Raw genomic sequence first — 21,369 nt, 5'->3', positions numbered from 1 at the left:
GAGATAACAGATGCTGGAGAGGATGTGGAGAAATAGGAACACTTTTACACCATTGGTGGGAGTGTAAATTAGTTCAACCATTGTGGAAGACAGTGTGGCAATTCCTCAAGGACCTAGAAATAGAAATTCCATTTGACCCAGCAATCCCATTACTGGGTATATATCCAAAGGACTATAAATCGTTCTATTATAAAGACGCATGCACACATATGTTCATTGCGGCACTGTTTACAATAGCAATGACCTGAAACCAATCCAAATGCCCATCAATGATAAACTAGACAAGGAAAACATGGCACATATACACCATGGAATACTATGCAGCCATAAAAAAGCATGAGTCCGTATCCTTTGTAGGAACATGGATGAATCCAGAAACCATCATTCTCAGCAAACTGACACAGGAACAGAAAATCAAACACCGCATGTTCTCACTCATAGGTGGATGTTGAACAATGAGAACACATGGACACAGGGAGAGAAGCACTACACACTGGGGTCTGTTGGGGGTGGCTAGGGGAGGGACAGTCGGGGGTTGGGGGGTTGGGGGGTTGGGGAGGGATAACATGAAGAGAAATGCGAGATATAGGTGACAGGGGGATGGGGGCAGCAAACCACATTGCCATGTATGTACCTATGCAACAATCCTGCATATTCTGCACATGTACCCCAGAACCTAAAGTACAATTAAATAAATATATATGTGTGTGTGTGTGTGTGTGTATATATATACACACATAAAAAAAGAAAACAAGCAGAAGGAAGATAGTCTATACCAATGGTTCCCAAACTTTGCTGCATGTTAGAATCCTTTGGGGTGCCTTGAAAAACTAAGTCCAGTTAAATCTCCATATTTAGGACTAGGAGCCAGGCAGGTTTATTTTTATTTTTTAAGATCCCCTGGTGATTCCAGAGTGCAGAAAACTTGGAGAGCCACTGGTCTATTCTTGCAGTAAATATGAGGGCACAGCAAATCAGAGAAATGCAAGTAATTCAGTTTTCATGGAATACAACCCACGGGAGGGAGGAGGGTGGACAGCGGGGCTCAGCAGCAGCAAGGGCAGATCGTGCAGGCCATGGGAGAGACTGCCCTGAGGGTGATGAGATGCCACCAGAAGTCATCCAACAGAAGAGGGGCATAGTCAGATTCTGCCATCAGAACATGACTGTGGTGACAATGTGGAAGATAGTGGAAAAGGGGACAAAATTAGCAGCTGGGAGCCCAATCCAAAGACTATTAAAATGGCAAAGATGAGAAATGACAAGGCCCTGAATCAGAGCAGTGACGTGGACACGGGGAGGCGGCATAAAAATACTTAGAAAACCACATTGCCAAGACTTGGTGTGATCAACACGATGAGCTAACAGTAAACCAACCCTCGGTGATCCATAGAAATCATCCCTTTTCTCTTGGGACAAAAATACTCTGAAATCCCTGTCCTGAACACCTAGCTGACTTGTCACAGTGAGTCACCACCAGCCTGGGTGGAAAGGGCAGTAATGAGAACAGCCAGCTCAGTGGTGCAGGGGATGTGGGCTCCAGCTGCCTGCAATGGGAATCACCTGTTGCTGATGAATGACGAACACCTGGATTTTCATTCTAGCCTGCTGGTTTAGGAAGTTATTTTCCAATCCAAATTTAAATCAAAGAAGTGAGTCAGCTTCCCCACCTACAGGGCTAACAGTGGCTAGGGAGAAGTGCACTTACAGATTATTAGACAGATGTCTGGGGCATAGTCAGCTTAGGAGTGTTGGAAAACGTTCCGTCTCTAAAGGAGCCCCAGCACCAGGGATGTGCTCCTGAGAGCTCCAGGGAAGCAGGAGCAGGCTGACCTTTTCCTCGGCTGCGCCGCCACACTGTGAAATTACTGCCTGTGAGTCAGACGGCAGGGAGGTGGCACGGGCTAAATATAATGATGGGCAGCCTGTCCAACGCATCATTAACCTTTTTCCTTCAGAACAAAGGCAGATAACCCACCGAACACAAAACACAAGCAGCGCATTATATGACAAATGGCCGACATAATCTGAAAATAATTGCAGATCTGAATTAAAATGTAAGATGTGAATTGACTGCAGTCGAAGACGTAGAGAGCTGGAAACAACAACGCTCCTCTCTTGTGACGTGGGAAGAAAGTTGGATAAATGAAAATTAACTTTCCCTGCCTGGTCAGAGAGCTGGGGCCATGGGGAAAATGGCCAGCCTGCAATGCGGAGAGCGGCCCCTGCGGGGGAGGACCCCCGGGCTGTAGCCAGGGCTCAGGCAAACACCAGCCAAGGCAACACAAAGCTTCAGCTGCAGCCTTACTGGGAAGAGGGAGCTGCCTGGAGAAAGCTGCTCCTTGGCACTGGCTCGGGGGTGCCAGGCCAGCCTCCCTTTCTGTTTCACAGAGTCAAAGCAGAGGGAAGAACAACCGAGATGGCAGCAGGGCGAGGGCATGGAGGGAAGCCCCGAGCCATCCTCCACCCAGAGGAACCTCCCTCAGCCCCCAAATCAGAAGCCCACAGGCAGCGGGCAGCTGGGGGCGGAGGGATGCTGAGCCACGTGAGCAGAGGAGAACAGAACCTAGGAACGAAGTGTAAGAGGGCCTCAGATGGAGGCCTCAGGAGTTCCACTGTTTCCTGGTAAAGAGGAAAAGGAAGAATCTCCAATTGAATGGGACAGAGCTGCTCCTGAGGCAGAAAGAACAGCAAGAGTACTGGGGGAGGACGCAGCCACCAGGAGCTGGGAAATAAAAACAAGCAAGACTCCGGCCCTGCCCTGGAGATGAGGGTGGGGGAGGGGAAAGACCAAAGTGCAGGTGCGCCTCCCTTGCTCAGGACTCACTGGCAGCAAGGCCAAACCCACCTCCTTACCTCATCCCCATGCAGGGGATGCCTGGGAGGCACCTCGACACCCACCCCAAACCACTGGGCACTCAGCCAGGACCTCTGCTCTCCCCGGCCCCTGGGCTCTCAGGAAAAAACCCAAGTTTCCATGAAATCCCTGGCCCTCTTCTTAGTAACACGTGACAGTGGGGAGAACTCAGGCATGCAGAAACTGCAAAGAAAAAAAGAAATATTATGGCATTAAGATTCCAATCACCTTTGTCTTTGAATTCTGGGTAATTCAGGATGAGTCGCTGTTCTTTAAAAAATAAGACTACGAATTCCAAAAATTAGTATTTATTTTCAAGAGCAGTAGCAGACGAGGACAAAGACACTGAGTAACTGTCCCAATTTCGGAGTACGATACGGGGGAAGGGGCAGGTTATGAAAGTGAATATAATGCTTTCAAGAGCGATGGCTCTCGAATAAAATTAATTCCTGACCACAATGATAAGTGGAAGCATCCGTTATCACTAAATTGTGAAGAAGCAAAATATAATGAAATGCCAAAGAGCAATGTTTTTTTTCACACTAGTCTCCAATTCTGGACAAAGAACTGAACTAATTTCAACTTTCCACAGGCTGTTTGTCTTTCGCCCGATAAACATAAGGCATTTCAGGCAAAAAGAACTGCATTTTTCCAGGGGACGGAAGAGATTCTAACGGGAGCTCACGAAACTACTTAACCTGCGACTAAAGTGTGTGCTGCAAACCCAGCATTGTCCAAAGGTGACAGCGCACAGGGGCCCCGGGGAGAGGACATCCTGGGAAGAATTCTGCCTCCCCAAGCTATGGGGTCTCCCCCGCACTGCATGTCCACCTGGCACACTCCTGGTTAAGACCTTCCTGCCTCACCCTTGGGTGATTACACTTACCACCTGCCATGCCCAGGTGAATCTCAGATGACACTTCCAAATCTAACCCACTCAGCTTCTTTTATTTTACTTTTTGAGTCAGGGTCTCACTCTATCGCCCAGGCTGGAGTGCAGTGGCACAAACACAGCTCACTACAGCTTGGAATTCCTGGGCTGAAGCAATCCTCCCACCTCAGCCTCCCAAGCACAGCTCATTTTGCTTATTTTTTGTAGAGATGGGGTCTTGCTTCATTGTGCTGACTACTCTCGAACTCCTGGGCTCAAGTGATCCTCCCACCTTGGCCTCCCAAACCACTGCGATTACAGGTGTGAGCCACCACACCCAGCCCCACTCACCTTCCTAAAACAGTTTCCCATCATACCAGCCTGCTTTTAAAAAGCTGTCAGCGGCTGTCTAGTATCTTTCAACAAAGGTCAAATTACTTCTGGAACTTCAGGCCTTCCACAGCCCACCTGGGCCTGCCATTCCCACAGGGATCCCCTCCTGCTCCTGCATCCTCTAAGCTCTCCAGACCGGCCTTTATTCAGGGCCACCCTGTGACCTGCATCCCTGCTGGTGGTGTCCAGCTCATCTTCAGTCAGGACCTGTTCAAAGACCCTTCATTCAGGCCAGGCACGGGGGGTGGCTCACACCTGTAATCCCAGCACTTTGAGAGGCCAAGGCAAGTGGATCACCTGAGGTCAGGAGTTTGAGACCAGCCAGGACAGCATGATGAAACCCTGTCTCTACTAAGAATGCAAAAATTAGCTGGGTGTGGTGGTGTGTTCCTGTAATACCAGCTACTCAGGAGGAGAATGGCTTGAACCCGGGAGACAGAACTTGCAGTGAGCCGAGATAGCACCACTCTACTCCAGCCTGAGCAACAGAGTGAGACTGTGTCTCAAAAATAAAAATCAAAAAAATTTTAAAAGATGCTTCATTCAGAGTTCAGAAAGCAACACCAGATCGTCACAGCCAGACAGGTCTCCCACCTCTGAACTCAGGGTGTAGAACACTTGGTGGCCTTCGCAGTGCACCTTCTGTCCCTTACTTGATAAATGTATGCCAAGAATCTGCTCTGACCAGGCCCTGCTGTGTACTGGGAAAGGAGAAAGCACAGGGCAGCTTGGGGGGAGACACAGGGAAGAGCGAGCTCTGTCAAGAGAGGACATGGAGGGAGAGGACACACAACGGCTTGCAGGAGGGAGGGACGGACATTCAAGGGAAGAGCGCAGATGAAGGGCGAGAGAGGGAGCGCAGAGGGAGAGGGAGAGAGATTGGGACCAGATTACGTAGAGCCTTAGACACCAAAGTGAGGAGCACATTTGTTTCTGAGAAAAGTCTAATACATACTGGAAGACTGATTCCATAGAAGATGGATTCAACAGTGCCAGGCTAGTGACAGGGAGAAGAGTTACTAGGCTCCTGTGATTGCTCAGCTAAAAGGCATTTCGCATGGGTACCAAGGCAAAGAGGGACAGAGGATGGAGGGATACTTAGAGAAAGAACAGACGAGCCTTGGGGATGAAACTCCAGCAGTGAGAAACCATCCAGAACGGCCCCAGGCCCCTCACTGGCACTTCCAGGCAGATTATGATGGCTTTTGCCAGCAAAGGAAACATAGGAAGGTGAGCCATTCTGGAGACAATGACATCCATCAGAGTTTGGATAAGCTGAATTGGAGGTGCTTTTGGGAAAATGTCAGGAAGCCAGCTAAAAACATTAAAGTGGAATTCAGGACAGAAATAGACGTTTCAGAGTCATTACCATCATGTTAGAGCCTGTGAAATTATTTAGGAAAACTATGGTGTAAGGTAAGAATTAAGGACAAAACTGTTAGGAACATCCACAGCTGGGATGCAGCAGTGAAGGAGCGTCGGGAACAAATGGTCAGTGTGGCTCGGCAAGGGCCGGGGAGAGAAGCTCCCACCTGCAGGAGGACTGCCCAGGCCACCCATGTCTCATGAGGACGAGTAAGTGGCAACCACAGAGTGGGTGGGGGATTAAAAGCCTGATTTCAACATGTGGAAAAGTACAAGAAGGATGAGGAAGTGAAGAAGAAAGAGTAGCCAGAGAGAAACCCATGCTTTAGAAGAGGATTTGGGCGTGTCGGCTGAGGGACTGGTACAAAACTGCTCAAAGCTTGGTGTGCAGAATCCCCCGGAGAACAGGTCAGAAACACATATCACAGCCCAGCACCCACAGAAAGGGATGTCAAAAAGAGCTGGGTGGGCCGAGGAATCTGTGTTTTAGAAAGGACACTTTGATGTAGGTGGTCCATGGACCATGACCTAGAAAAACAAGTACATGTTCAAAAGTCCAAAGAGAAAGGATACCTGACCCAGAAGACAAGTCAGAGAATTTGCCTCTGATGAGAAGAGGAACCCATCTTTCTCCAGGACAAGACCGATGGAAAAGCAAGTGTATCCCAGAGGAAAAGGAGGAAGCAGAGAAGTTTTCTGCCTAATGGTCTCCAAGGATCTTTGAAAAGAGAACATCTGCTGAGGGGAAGGGACCCAAGAGTGGGGGAAAAGAGTAGCATGTTGACAGTAGTCAAAACTAGGCACACACTTGTCACCATGTTTTAATGAATGAATGTTTAGTGGGAGAGCCCTATGATACAGATCAGCATATTTTCCCCATGGTGTTCAAATTCATGAGCTAAAACAAACACTACTCACCAAAGTCAACCTGTTCCTTCCCAAGCAGCAGACGACTTAAAGACCCAGTTTGCTGCCCACGCTCTCTTACCCTCCTCTCTGACAAGGACAGGAAGATTCCTTACTGAACTGCTATCATAGCCCCATTTTTTAAAAATCAAGTCTCCATTTGTCCAAAAGAACTGTGAAATTCACTTCCCAGAAAACTAGAAGTTTACAGCCACCACAAAGATGAACCTAGAAATACTGTTCTGTTTGTTCCCTAAGGCAGGGGCCCACAGCCTCTGGTGCTGGTCGGTGGCCTGTGAGGAGCTGAGCCGCACAGCAGGTGAGTGAGCATTCCGGCCTGAGCTCCGCCATCTGTCAGATCAGCGGCAGCGGTAGGTTCCTACAGGAGCACAAACTGTGTTGTGAACTGTGCACATGAGGGATCTAGGCTGCGCTCTCCTTAGGAGAATCTAATGCCCAATAATCCAAGGGGGAAAAGTTTCATCCCTAAACCATCCCCTCGCCACCCCAGTCCACAGAAAAACTGTCTTCCACAAAACTGGTCCTCAGTGCCAAAAAGGTTGGGGACCTCTGCCCAGAGGGAAGGAGGGAGTGGATAACAGCAGAAAAGCTCGGCAGCAGGCAGGGACTCTGGTGCTGCCGTGTGAGGCCCGGACAAATCATTCCACCTTCCTGGGACCCGGGTTCCTGTCCTGTAAACCAAATTGATTAGCTGACATCTACCATCTCGTCTCATTCTGTGATACTAGGGATCACCATTTCCCATACTGAAATTGAAATGCCACATTTAATTATCATGTCTAACAGAACCTGTCAGCAGGGAAAGCTGACATTTCTCTTACAAAACCAAAAGCCAAAAAGTACACAGAGAAAGAAAACCAAATTAAATAATTAATTAATTGAAAAGGAAACCAAAGCAGGTGATGCTTTCATCCCACTGTCGGGAAACGGCAACCCGGAGGCAGTTTTCATCCGAGGCGTCAATCCCAATAAAATCAAAACACTAATTTATCAATCTTCCTGACAGCTCCCTACGCTCAGACACGTCCCTCAAAGAGGGCACACACAGCAGCCTGGCTAGATCATCTGGATCATTCTTTCATGAAAACCTTCTTGGATAAAATAATTTTTCCATCTCATCAGATGAGAAAGCTGTCAGATAACTAAGGTATTTTAATTCCTTTATTCTTTGACAAAATACTTTATTGTGGAATACAACACTGATTGACAAAACCGCCAAAAATAAAGGTATTGCTTAATGAATTATTAGGAAGCCAAGACCCTAGAAAACAGCACGCAGGTCCCGAAGCAGAATTTTGCCAGCTCCCCAGAAGCCCTGGATCTGGCCATCCCAACGCTGACTTCCTCCCTCGGCCCACAGGGCCCGCCCTGACTTTCTGCTAGTCACTTCCTGCCTTCTCTTTGCCATTTTACCACCTAATGAAACTACGGTTTAGCTCTGCCTGTTTGTTTTTAAATACGTCAATTAACTCTCTCTTAAACTACAGATAGCCTTTGCATCTCTTTGTTTTGTGTTGTGCGCGTGCGCACGTGTGTGTGTGTGTGTGTGTGTGTGTGTGTGTGTGTGTGTGTGTGTAAAACACACATAAGTTAAAGTCTGCCACTTTAGCCATTTTTAAATGTACAGGTCAGCAGCATTAAGTACATTCACACTGTTGTGCAATCATCACCATAGCCCATCTCCAGACCTTCATCTCTTTTTCCCCTTGATAATTTACTTATTGAGGGAACCAGTTCACGGACTGCAGGGTTTCTGGAGTCTGGACTGCCGACTCTGTCCCCATGGCGTAGTTTAACAAGGTTTTCTGCCCTCTGAAATCCTGTGAATTAGTGGTTAGAGCTAGAGCACTGATCAGCCTCAGGTGTGATTCTGGGACACTGCTAATTCACAGAAGGTGCTGTGTTCTCCCAGCAGGAGGAACATAATGTGTGGTTGTCTCGTATTTTGTCATGTGGATGCTTACTGTCTCGACCCATTAATCTATTAGGGATAGCAAAATGATGATATTCTAATTCTATCATCCTTTTCTCAATTCTTAGCTCAAGTATTCTGTAAAGAGAGACTCCCCTCTTCAACTGTTACTAGATCATCCAATTGCACAGTCTAAATTAAAAAGGCACAATAAATGCTCATTGCTTACCATTTTCAAAATGATACATCAGTTCCCCATCTTTTTGAAAGGCTGCACAATTCTCCCTAGTAGCACTGAGAACTCATGGATTGAAACACAGTTTGCATCCTTATTGATGCTCAAATTGCCAGTGGTCCCCTCTTCAGGCGGAGCCTTTCAACACAACCTCCAAGCTCTCTAGTAGCTCCTTTGCTGCAAGTTTGACAAGATGCTCCAAGACCACCTTCCTGCTCTGTTTCCTGCTCCACACCTAGAACTGGTTCTTCTCCAAGAAGCACTGGTTTCTCTGAGTGAGAAAGTGTGTTTCAAGACCAGAAGGTGGGCATTAGGAATGCTCAACGCTGCTGGACTGGTCAATTTCTAGACTTGGACAGTGTACAAGGCTAGGAGATTGATAGATTTTCAAATAGGTCATGATTTCTTGCTGATATTTTTATTAAAATTCTAAACGACAAGGTTTTTTTTACTTAACCTCATATCTGACATCAGTTACTTCCTGTCTTCCATACGAGAATCTTAGTTCAAAACTAGATTCAGATGATAGAATGAGATTATCACAGAATTAATCATGTACTTTACTCCACACGGATGCAGTTTCAGAATGTGAGTACTAACACTATCTCCACCAAAAACTTACAGAGAACAGTTTAAAAATGACTTTCGGGGCTGGGCCTGGTGGCTCATGCCTGTAAACTCAGCACTTTGGGAGACCAAGGCAAGCAGATCGCCTGAGGCCAGGAGTTCAAGACCAGCCTGCCCAACCTGGTGAAACCCCTTCTCTATTAAAAATACAAAAAAATCAGCCAGGCTTTGTAGCACACACATGTAGTCCAAGCTACTCGGGAAGCTGAACCACTTGAACCCAGGAAGAGGAGGTTGCAGTGAGCCAGGATAGCACCATTGCACTCCAGCCTGGACGACAAGAGCAAAACTCCATCAATACTTTTGGACTGCACAGTGGCACATGTCTGCAATCCCAGCACTTTGGGAGGCTGAAATAGGCAGATCAATTGAGCTCATGAGTTCAAGACCAGCCTGAGCAACATGGTGAAACCCCATCTCTACAAAAAACACAAAAATTAGCCAGGCATGGTGGTGTGAGCCTGTAATCCCAACTACTTGGGTGACTGAGGTGAGAGGATGGCTTGAGCCTGGAAGGCAGAGGTCACAGTAGGCTGAGATCACGCTACTGCACTCCAGCCTGGGTGACAGAGCCAGACTTTGTCTAAAAAAACAAAAATTACTTTTGCATATGATTCCCCATGTTCCCTCTGTCATTTAATTATTGTGATGGATACTGTAAGAGCAGGTTATATGACCTACTATCTTCTCCCTTTGAATGCTCATTTGGTCTTAGCTCTACGCCGCAAGTCCTTACGACAACGTCTCTAGTTATTTTGGCTGTCCTTCCCTAGTAGTATCCTCAAGAAATAAGGAGAATGTAATCCTTGTAGTCTTGCATGTTGACAACAATTTGTCTAAGCCCTGTATACCTAAAAGTTAGTGTGGTTGGGCCTAAAAATCTCTGGCTCAAACTCTCATCACATGAGTATCTAGATATAGTCTAGATACATGCTGTTCTACAGGCTTCTGGAATACTGCTGCTGTCAAAAAGTCCAGTGATTTTATTTCATAAATCACTTGCTATTTGAAGGCCCAAAAGACTGAATCTTTAAGTCCAGTAATATAACTAGAATATGTCCCAGTCATTCTAAGTCAAGATTCTCATGTACACAGTGTACACATTCAAGAAATAGTTTCGAGGGTTTGGTTTTTTTCCTTAATTACAGAAAGCTTTTTGTGAATTAGAATTTTTCACATGTTGTGGTTTCATTGTTTTGGTTTCCTTCTCTGGAGTCTTACAGCAGATGTATGTACAAATGAATGTATATATGTATGAATGTATGACTGTATGAATGAATGTATATATGTATGTATATATGAATGTATGTATGAATGAATGTATGTATGTACAAATGAATGTATATATGTATGAATGAATGTATATATGAATGTATGAATGTATGTATGTACTAATGAATATATGTGTGTATGAATGAATCTATGTATATATGAATGTATGTATGAATGAATGTATATATGTATAAATGTATGAATGTATGTACAAATGAATGTATGTATGTATGTACGAATGTATGTATGAATGAATGTATATACGTATGAATGTATGAATGAATGTATGTATGAATGAATGTATATATGTATGAATGTATGAATGAATGTATGTATAAATGTATGAATGTATGTATGTACAAATGAATGTATGTATGTACGAATGTATGTATGTATGAATGAATGTATATATGTATGAATGTATGTATGAATGTATATATGAATGTATGTATGAATGAATGTATGTATATGTGAATGTATATATGAATGTATGCATGCATGCATGCATGTTAGATCTTCTTTGCCTACCTTCTAAGTGTGTCACTTTCTCTTTAATCATTTTTCTTTCAATGCTTTTTTCTCCTCTCTTTTCATCTTCTGTTTCCCTTTATGTATCTGGCAGGTACACTTAACTCACTAGAAGCTACATTGCTAAAAACAAAATTTCTTATATTTCAAATTCTTTCCTGAGTTATATCCATCTCATTTCTGAGTTTTTCTCCTTCAGATTTAGGGTTTTTTTTGTACTTCATGTCTTTTAGCTCCTTCTGGAATTTTGTGATTTTTCTCAGCTTGCGAGCTGTCCTTCTGGCAGACTTCCATGGTTTGCAGGTATGTTGTCTTGCTGCTTACATTTTTACTAGAATCACTGTACATAGAGTTTGGCTATGATCCTATTCTGTTGACCAACCTTACACGAAACTAGTTTTAGGAGAGATAGTTCAGGATAGCTCTTCCAGCTCTGGTAAATCTTCCAGCTCTGGTAAATCTACATACTGTATTCTGTATTTTTGGGTGGTAGTCAAAAATATAAGAAATTACTTTCTAGACCACTTAACTGTGTTATCCTCCCCGAGTTTCATCCAGTCCTTTTCTTTCCTTGGTTCTACTATCTCACCTCTGTTCCTAGCAGCTTCTCTGCAGGTGAGGCTTTGTTCTAGAAGAATTATTTGCCCTTGTCTGCTATTGGAATATGCAAATTCCTTCACGTTTCAGCTGCTGTTCTCAGCTTGGCCCACTGTACTGTCCAGTGAGCACCTAAAGGCTGTGTGGGGATTCCTGTGTGTGTGTGTGTGTGTGTGTGTGTGTGTGTGTGTGTGTGTGTGTGTTTCCAGCTTCTTCTTGTGCAGATGGTGAAACCATGTCACTATCAGTGGTTTGTCCACATCTACTTGTATTGTGGGGTCTGTGGGGATACTCAGGTATCTGGTTTTGCTGTATATTTTTGCCTATAGGTATTTGGTTTTTCTATTCTAGTTGTTCAGTCTACTTGACTGAATAGTTCATATATTCAAAACCTGTAACAGTTTGCCACTGTCTTTTAGGACTTCCAATTTTAAACATAAAAATCCAAGAAATAAGAGATTTCGAGTATTATCAGGATTATAGGAAAAGAATATACTATTTTGTGGGTGACTTCTCTTACCCTAGACTAGTTATATAAAGAAGATAGATATCTCCCAAGAACTTGAAGGTAAGGGAAATAACTTGCTTTCTGATGTTTCATTTAGAAACAATTTCTAAAATTCACTTAGAAATCAAAATAATATATCAAAACAGTGCTCTACAAAATCTTTTTCTTGTTATTTTTATTTTGAAAAATATCGATCCTACAGAAAAGTTACAAGAAGAGACATGAAGATCCATATCTCTTTATCTAAAGCCACTAATTTTTTTTTTTATAATTTCAACTTTTCTTTTGGATTTAGGGGGTACCGGTGTGGGTTCGTTCTATGAGAATACTGTGTGATGGTGAGGTTTGGGAAATGAAGGATTCTGTCATCCAGACAGTGAGCATAGCACCCAACAACTGGCTTTTCACCCCTCCCCTCACTCCCTGCCTTCTCTAGTAGTCCCCCATGTCTCTTGTTGCTGTCTTTATGACCATGAGGGCTCCGTGCTTAGCTCCCACTTATAAGTGAGAACATGCAGTATTTGCTTTTCTATTCCTGTGTTAATTTGTTTAGGATAATGGCTTCCAGATGCAACCATGTTGCTGCAGAGGCCATGATTTCTTCTGTTTTATGACTGCATAGCATTCCAGGGTGTATATGTACCACATTTTCTTTATCTAATCCACTATTGACGGCCACTTAGGCTGAGTCCATGTACTTGGTATTGTGAACAGCTAAAGCCACTACTTTTTAATAATTTGACACTTTTACTTTATTTGTGTGGATTCACATTCACATTGTATTTTTTTCCTTCACCTTATTAAAGTAAGTGCAGGCAAATGATCTTTCCCTCTTAAATGCTTCTGCATTTATTTCCTAAGAACAAGAATTTTCTGCTACAATTTCATTATCATATTCAGTATATTTGCCGTTAATATATAATATTATCTTATAGTACACATTCGATTTCCTCGATTGTCCCAAAAAAGTCTTCTTTTTTAAAATCCAGGATACAGTTAAGGATCATGCACAGCATTTTCTTGTTATATCGCTTCAATCTCCTTTAATCTAGAACATTCTTCCTGCCTGCTTTTATAAAATGGGAATTATAACATTTACTTTATAGAGTTTTTGTGAAGATTAAATAGAAATAATGCAAATAAAAGTGGCTAGCCCAGTCTTTATACACAACATCTGACAATACTCAGTAAACACATCATCTTCTCCGTGTCCCACACCGAATGTAGGATCCCGGTCTACGCAACAGCTCCACGGGTTGCTGGGAGTTTCTTCAGTGGCGTCTAACTTCAGTAACTATAATTAATGCAGGTCCACGCCTGAGAATGTGGTCCCCCACGAGATGTCTCTGAGAGTGTTAGACTGTGAGCTGCAGGGAGTCGTCTCCCAGTTCCCAGAGGCCACAAATGAGTCTCTGGCTCTGAGTTCACAGCTGCGCCACAGAAGGCCACAGTGATGGCCTCATGCTTCCTCAGACTGAATTGCATGTAGCAAGGCACCCTCCATGGACCAAGCTCTGAAGGTTCTTCATGCCTACATTTCCTCCATAAAACTTGACCTGGTTTCCTCTGTAAGACTTATACCTTAGAGATATGCTGTCTCTTTCTGCCACATACCATGTAAACAACCAGCCAGAGCTTCTATTAACTGTTATTAATAAAGGGGCATCTCATGAGTAACAGCCGTGTGCCATGACCAGGAACCGGGCCAGCATCACATCTACCAACCACTTGATAACCATAATCCGAAGTCTGGTTTGGTTCTACTTTAAAAGATAGAAGAAGGTATTCCCAGACTGCAAGTCCCAAATAGCCATTTGGCTCAATTTTTCTCTCTGACCTTAGAAGGGCAGAGAGCATGCCCCGGTCCCTTCTGTAACAAAAGGCAGAGGTACAGTAACAATAGGACAAAGTAGGTCTGCGTTGAACACATAAATTCAAACAACCAAAATACAAAAAGCCAGGCTTTCTACTTGGAAGCCTTCCGCACTGTTCCTCAGGACTGAGACGACACCAGCAGGCAGTGGTAGAAACCACGGTCACAGTTCCCTCACTCTTGCCTGGAGTCCACGTGGCAAGACATGCCGCTGGCATAGTATCCAGTCCCAAGTGTTCCGAGGACAGGTGCTGGGCACCACTTGTTCTGCCAAACCAACTTCTTGGGAAAAAAGAAGTCACAACCTAGGTAACCCTCTATCCACTGATTAAAAAGAAAAAATGCAGTTCAGTTCTACAAAGCCGTTTACAAACAAACCAAAGCCATTTCATCAGACATTTTTAAGTCTTGGTATAATTTTCAAAACTCTTGACATTTTCATTTTCTAATGTGTCCAACCCTAAATCTGTTTTTCTGCCTTTGTTAATAATATAAAAAGAATATTTTACCAAGTACCAGCACTGTACAGGAAGCTCATGCCGACTATTTGCAGGGGCTGCAGAGAGCAAACTCCATAGTGGGCGTCTGTTAGGGCCTGAACTGCCTCTCCACTTCCCCAGCTGCATCTACTGAAGGCCTAACCCTCAATGGGACAGCTTTAGGGGGCGGAGCCTTGGGAAGATAATTAGGTTTAGATGGAGCGATGAGGGTGGAGCCCTCTTTAGCAGATGAGTACCCTTGTAAGAAGGGGTGGACACCAGAGCTCCCTCTGCCCTCCATGTGGGGACACAGCAGGAAGGTGGCCATCTGCGAGCTGGGAAGAGGGCCCTCCCTCACCAGAAAATCACCATGGCTGGCACCCTGATCTCAGACTCCCAGTCTTCAGAGCTATGAGGAAACAAATCTGGCTGTTTAAGCTGCTGTGTCTGTGGTATCTTGTTAGGGAAGCCTTATCTGACTGATAGACGGCACACTGGCTCCCAATGAATGCTTCATAATTTGACATAATTAATCTATGAAATCTTTTTTCTTTCTTTTTTTGAGATGGAGTCTCACTCTGTCACCCAGGCCGGAATGCAGTGGCTCAATCTCAGCTCACTGTAACTTCCGCCTCCCAGGTTTGAGCAATTCTCCTGCCTCAGCCTCCCCAGTAGCTGGGATTACAGGCTTGAGCCACCATACCCAGCTAATTTTTGTATTTTTAGTAGAGACAGGGTTTCACCATGTTGTCCAGGCTGGTCCCAAACACCTGGCCTCAGGTGATCCACCCGCCTTGGCCTCCCAAAGTGCTGGGATTATAGTCGTCAGCCACCACACCCAGCCAATCTATGAAATCTTATCTCTAGTCAATCCTAATGTTACAACAAATATAAATTTCCATTTCTTCCACACTCCACCTCCTTATAAAAATCACCAGACTTGAAAGGAAAACTTGATCATCACAGCTAATTAGATGTCTAAAGAATCACAGCAGTTATACTTGAAAAAATGCAGTAATTCCTACATTCCACTAATTTAGAATGACCTCCTGGCAAATGAGTACAAAATAATAAAGAGTGAGAATTAAATCGTTTAGCTAAAAAGTACTTTTATTACTCTCAGACACATACAGTAACTCACTCTGTTAACAAAGTGCCCAGGAGGTGTCTCAGGCAGCTTGAGTTAATGAATGACGAGTAAGTTACAAACGGAAAACAGCAGGCATCATCAGTGGTGATTGCTACACTGTATCTAGAACCCTAATGTGCTCATTACAATTAGGAAAGAGCTTACCATCACTGAGATCCTGCAGGAGATTCTCCTGGCAGGAGAAATCCAGCTTCACTTTGATGTTGATTGTGAACGTGGCCACCTTCCCAGGCTGCAAAGGGAACTGGGCAAGGGTTTCCTCCAGCTTCCAGCTCAAGAAGTCGCCGTACAATTTTTCTACAATAATAGCAATGACAGTGATGAGGATGCTGTGGCTGAGGCAGTATGGGACTTAGCAATCCCCTAGAAAATTCTGATGCATTCTCAAAAGCAAAGGAAAAGGAATGTTAAAATATATAAGATCAAAGTGACAAGAACATTCCAGAACCAAGGAGTGTTGCAAGGCAATCACCCCATTTATGAACGAGGCACAGGGAGGAAGAACCACTCATCTCTAGAGGCACCCAGCCCAGGCCAAGCCATCCTGACTCCTTAGTGAGCAACTCCTTCTCACTGACCAAATAAATGCTGTTTTGCTCTTATAAACTAAATCAGAGTTAAATTAAATTTCTCCACAATGCATATTTTCTGTATTACATCACCTTAAAGAGAAACAGATCCAAGTGTAGTAGGGAAAGTATATATTCAATATGAGACACCTCTTCAGAAAAACAGAATACAAAATCAAAACCCAAGCCAGATGCAGTGGCTCACACTTATAATCCCAACACTTTGGGAGGCCAAGGCAAGATGAAGCTCTGAGCTCAGGAGTTTGAGACCAGCCCGGACAACGTGGCAAAACCCCGTCTCTACGAAAAATACAAAAATTAGCCGGTGTGGCAGCATATGCCTGTAATCCCAGCTACTCAGAAGGCTGAGGTAGAATTGCTTGAACCCAGGAGGCAGAAGTTGCAATGAGCCAAGATCGCACCACAGCACACCAGCCTGGGCAACAGAGCAAGACTCCATCTCAAAAAACAAATAAATAAATAAATAAAATAGCTGGGTGCGTTGGCTCACGCCTGTAATCGCAGAACTTTGGGAGGCTGAAGCGGGCAGATCACAAGGTCAGGAGTTCAAGACCAGCCTGGCCAGCATGGTGAAACCCCATCTCTACTAAAAATACAAAAAATTAGCCGGGCATCGTAGCGTGCACCTATAGTCCCAGGTACTGGGAGGCTGAGGCAGGAGAATTGCTTTAACCTGGCAGGTGGGGAGGTTGCAGTGAGCCAAGATCGTGCCACTGCACTCCAGCCTGGGCAATGGAGCAAGATTCTGTCTCAAAAAATAAATACATAAAATAAAAACACAGAATTAAGGATGGCACCTTGGGAAGGGCCTTCAGGGGAGGTGTTTCTCTTGCTTTCCTGTGAATACACCATGGTCTTTAATAAGAAGTCTTGAATGTTAAAGTCACATGACTTTGGTGCCTCTTTGACACTGACTAACTCGAGTGCCATGGAGAATAACAATCCCCTGGAGTCAAGAGTTCTTCATGTGTAAAATAGGGTAACAATTACTGCACCACAGGGTTATTTTACAAATTCAACAAAGTACTATCTGTAAAAGCACCAAGAAGACCAGGGCACCGTAAGAACTTCAGGGAACACTGGAGGAAGGTGGACAGGAAGGGGACACAGGGAGGCCACTGCTGGTCCCCCCGGAGTAGCTGCGTCCCTCCACAGCTCCAGCTCCTACAACCCAGGCAGAGTATGACATGCTGCCTTGATATCCATTGAAACCAGAGGGCCCCAAATAGCCTCACTTTAAGTCCCCTCCTGACTCTGCTCCTGCAGATACAGGGTCCCTCAGCTGAGCAGGCCTCCTAGGTACGCACGGGAAGCAGATGCAGCACTGTGTCCCGAGTGGTAGGTATCAGTGCCCCACAGCCTGGGAGAGATTGAAATAAGCCAGTCACATCCTCCCCAGGAAGCCGGGGGCAGCCTCCCTCTCCGTACTCCAAAGCCTGCCTCCCCCAGCCCCTGCACAGCTGCTCTCTCTGTTCCTGAGTGCAACCCCACGTGGACGTACATGGCACAGTCTCCTCCTTCCCAAGCTGTGAGTGTCTGTGACCAATGAACTGCTGTGGGGTGCACCTGTCTTATGTCATGTGCTAGGTGTTTGGCTGTCCCCACACGGTAGGGCAAGAAACCCTCCTGACCAACAGAAGGGTCAGGAGGCCATAAGCACAGGGCCGTCCTCCCACCAGGAAGGGCCCAGTTTCCGGGCTCTGCAAAGACCCTCGTCCTGGTGCCCCTGTGGCCTAGGAGGCAGGAGCAACCTGCTGCTTTCCCACCATCCCCTTTCTGGGAACCAGTTCTCTATGCTAAAGTTCTACAGTCTGAATAAGGAGACAGTTTTAGAGAGATGAAGTAACTTATCTCCGGTCACGAACTACAGAATTGATCTAGAATCCTAGATCCAAATGATTCCAAAGCCACATTCATCTCCCACATGAAGATACTTCGTGGTGAAATTAAAATATAAAGTCCTGGTCAGAAGACCCAGAATCAACCTCACAGGAGCTCCACGGAAGACCAAAATCCCCATGAAAGAAAAAAGATACGTGGTGTGCTAACTCTGGAACACAAGGACAAACTGAGCTTCAAAATTAGCAGCCGTTCTCCCGGCTGGAGGTGTGCTCAACCGTGGCACAGTCCTGCAGAATGGGCCAAGCTCCCTCTGGAGCACATCTGACAGACAGCGTTTATGTCTCCGTGTTTCCTTAAAGAAGAATACTAACACAGAGACAGATCCAGGGGACAGCGTCCTTGAAAAGGGTTTAGAAACCACATCGCATTCATTTATTTCCTTAGCCATTCACAGAACACGTCACATGTGCCTGATACGCCACATGTCAGCTCACTTAATCCTCCCAACAACCAGTGAAATCATGGAAGGAGGTGAGCATACATAACAGGTCATTCAGCTGTCAGTGGAAGACCTTGGCACATCACAGATGCTCACTAAATATTAGCTGCCCTTCAGCATCACCCAGTCTACCACCTTAGATGGTGTAATATGATCACATTATTTTAGAATGATCTGGGAAAAGACAAATGGTTGGGAAAAGGATGACTGAACTGTTGAGAGGGAGGGTTCCTGGAAAGTCAACTCTAATGACAGTCTGAAGAATGAATCCCTATGTTCATTTTGAGAAGCTGTGGGCTGCAGGCGGTGGCTCACGCCTGTAATCTCAGCACCCTGGGAGGCCAAGGTGGGTGGATCACCTGAGGCCAGGAGTTCAAGACCAGCCTGGGCAACATCGTGAAACCTCGTCTCTACTAAAAATACAAAAAATTAGCTGGGCATTGTGGCACATACCTATAAGCCAACGCAGGAGAATTGCTTGAACCCAGAAGATGGAGGTTGCAGGGAGGTAAGGTCAAGCCATTGCACTCCAGCCTGTGCAACAGAGCAAGACTCCATCCCCATCCCCCAAAAAAGAAGCTATGGCATTGGATGAGATTCTTATAGGAATTTAGTGACCGAAAGGGAAATGGAGAATTGGAGGGGAGTATTATCCAAAACTCAAAGTGGGAGATGGAATGGGTCAACAAGCATCACCTCCAGCAGAAGACAGTGCATCATATCCAGTTCTAGCCACTCTAACTAAGGATAAAAATTAAACACTTCAGCCAAGCTTTGGGGACAAAGCGCTGGTCACACTGGTATTTCATGATGATAACAGGTTACCGAATTCTCTGTCTGGAAACCCGCTTCAACACACAACGTTTGGCCCTCGGATGCTCAGGGGAATGTGTGGATACTCACATATGTGATTTATCCTTTAGAAGGTACGTCATTCAGTCAGAGGAAGAACAAAGATCTGTCTCCAAACAGGACAAGAACTTCAAAGCCGTCTGACAGATGAGAGAGCAGAAGGAAAAGTAGAGTCTGACCCAAAGCCGTGTTGTCAAGTGGGGGTGTCTTTCTTCCCGCTTCTTCAGAAGGGCTCTCAGGACATCTTGGCTCATTAGTAAGGAAGGTAGCTGGCGTCCTTCCTTCCCACCTGGTCCTCTCAGGCCATGCCAGTTCTCTACCTGCTCGATGTGACCTCTTCCACACAGGGCCCCAGGCAGGCCACCTGGTTCCACCTGGTTGCCACTCTGTGTATTCTGAGACTCTACCCTCCCACAAGACGCTGGAGCCCCTTTCTACTGTGCTCTTCTGGGGGGGCTGGTGCATCTGTGAGCAGCTGCAGAAGCTGTGGTGAAACACAACTGAAACTGCAGGCCTGGCTTCAAACCGCAGCTCTCCGCCTTCCTAGCTTGCCCTTGGCCATGTTACTTTCATGGGGTCTCAGCTTCCCCTTCTTTTACGAGCAAAGTGGGAGAAATAACAATACCTACTTCTAGGGCTCCTGTGAGGGTTAGTGGGTTTAAACCATACAGAGTACTTAGGACAGGCACAGTGCCCAGTGAATCTCAGTTCAGTGTCTGTTCTTATCATTATTCAGGTTTGGCAAAGAGGACCACCATGGATGGGGCTCATAGCCCTCCATGCCTGCTACTTCCATGATGGGACAGTTCCAGTAAGTATTGTGCTGTTGAAGCTCCGCCTCTGTGCCGGGCACTGTCTGAAGTTCATATGCTAAGGACAGCGGAGGCCTGAGTATCACCACAGTGCGGGGCATATGCTCCTCCCAAAATCTCCTTACACCAGCAGTATCCATGTCATCTGAATGAGCAAACTGGAGTTCAGAGAGATCAAGTAGCTTTCCGAAGGGTACAAAGCTAGGATGTCCCAGAGTCAGGAACTGAACCCTGGCCCTCACACTCAGTCACTGTACCCCCGTCCTCTGGCAGCTTAGAATGCAATTGCTGCTTCGTCAGCCTGGGCCTCTTGTGTGCTGAGACAACCTGTCTACCTTCCTTCTATTTCTCTTCCAATGGCACTCGGAGGTACCATCCTGACAACACCACTTTAGACCCACCTTGATCTGAAAAGAAGCCTCTTAAAACAGGAGCCAAGAAGTGGGGAAAAGGACCCCATTCAGTGTGAGCACACAGGGGAGGGCGGGAGAAAGCAAGTGTCCTTTCAGAAGCTGACATCTGGTGATGGCATCAATAGACTCCTAGCACCGGGGGCCCCTGAATATGCCAAATGCTTTCTCAAGTCCAGACCTCTACCCCATCATGTGCCCATACTGGAAATGCCTTCCCCCTACCTTCTCTGCCCGGCTGGATTTTCTAGAGCACTTGAATACCCGGGTCCAGAGTATCCACTCAGATATGCAACCACCCCGCCCTTGCTCTGAGGTTGGAGGCCCTCCTGCCAGGCCGGCAAACACCTGCACATGCCTCCAGGACAGACACCAGCACTCTGCACCCAACTGTGTGAGTTGATCTTTCTGTCTGTAGCTGTCACTGGGATGTGAATGTGAGGAGAACCACGTCACTGTCCTTTGGCAAAGTAAGTCGTCATTCTTCAGATAAATATTTATGAAACGTCTGCTCTGTGTTGTCGAGTTCTGTAGTGAGCACAAAAAAACACATCAGTGGGCAAACAAGCCAGTGACTGCTCTCCCTGGGCTCATGGTCTGACGGAGGAGACAGAAATTAGGCAGGAAACTAGACCCAAGATGACAAAGTGTTGTGACTGGGTCAGTCCATCTTGGGTACCCGAGAGCACACAACAGACAACAGATGCCCAACTCTGGAGGGCCAGGGAAAATCCCTGGTGAGAACAACATTGAGACAAGGCCTGAGGGCA

At 45.6% G+C, this 21,369-nt stretch overlaps 1 protein-coding gene across 17 annotated transcripts in view; it reads right to left on the bottom strand.

The window, feature by feature from the left end:
• The window catches only part of TRAPPC9 (trafficking protein particle complex subunit 9), a 714,602-nt gene that overhangs the window by 501,925 nt on the left and 191,308 nt on the right, over window positions 1–21,369 (bottom strand). For 14 of the 17 annotated variants that reach the window (XM_054246591.2, XM_078353100.1, XM_078353106.1 and 11 more), the window contains one exon: window positions 15,739–15,891. The exons of the other annotated variants lie outside the window; for them this stretch is intronic. In XM_054246591.2, the coding sequence (XP_054102566.2) occupies window positions 15,739–15,891 (153 nt within the window). The remainder of the gene's footprint in view (window positions 1–15,738; window positions 15,892–21,369) is intronic. 17 annotated transcript variants of the gene reach the window in all.

Source organism: Callithrix jacchus, chromosome 16 (assembly GCF_049354715.1).
Source record: "Callithrix jacchus isolate 240 chromosome 16, calJac240_pri, whole genome shotgun sequence".
NCBI lineage: Eukaryota > Metazoa > Chordata > Mammalia > Primates > Cebidae > Callithrix > Callithrix jacchus.
Note: the sequence above shows the minus strand (reverse complement) of the source record. Positions and strands in the feature narration are given on the sequence as shown.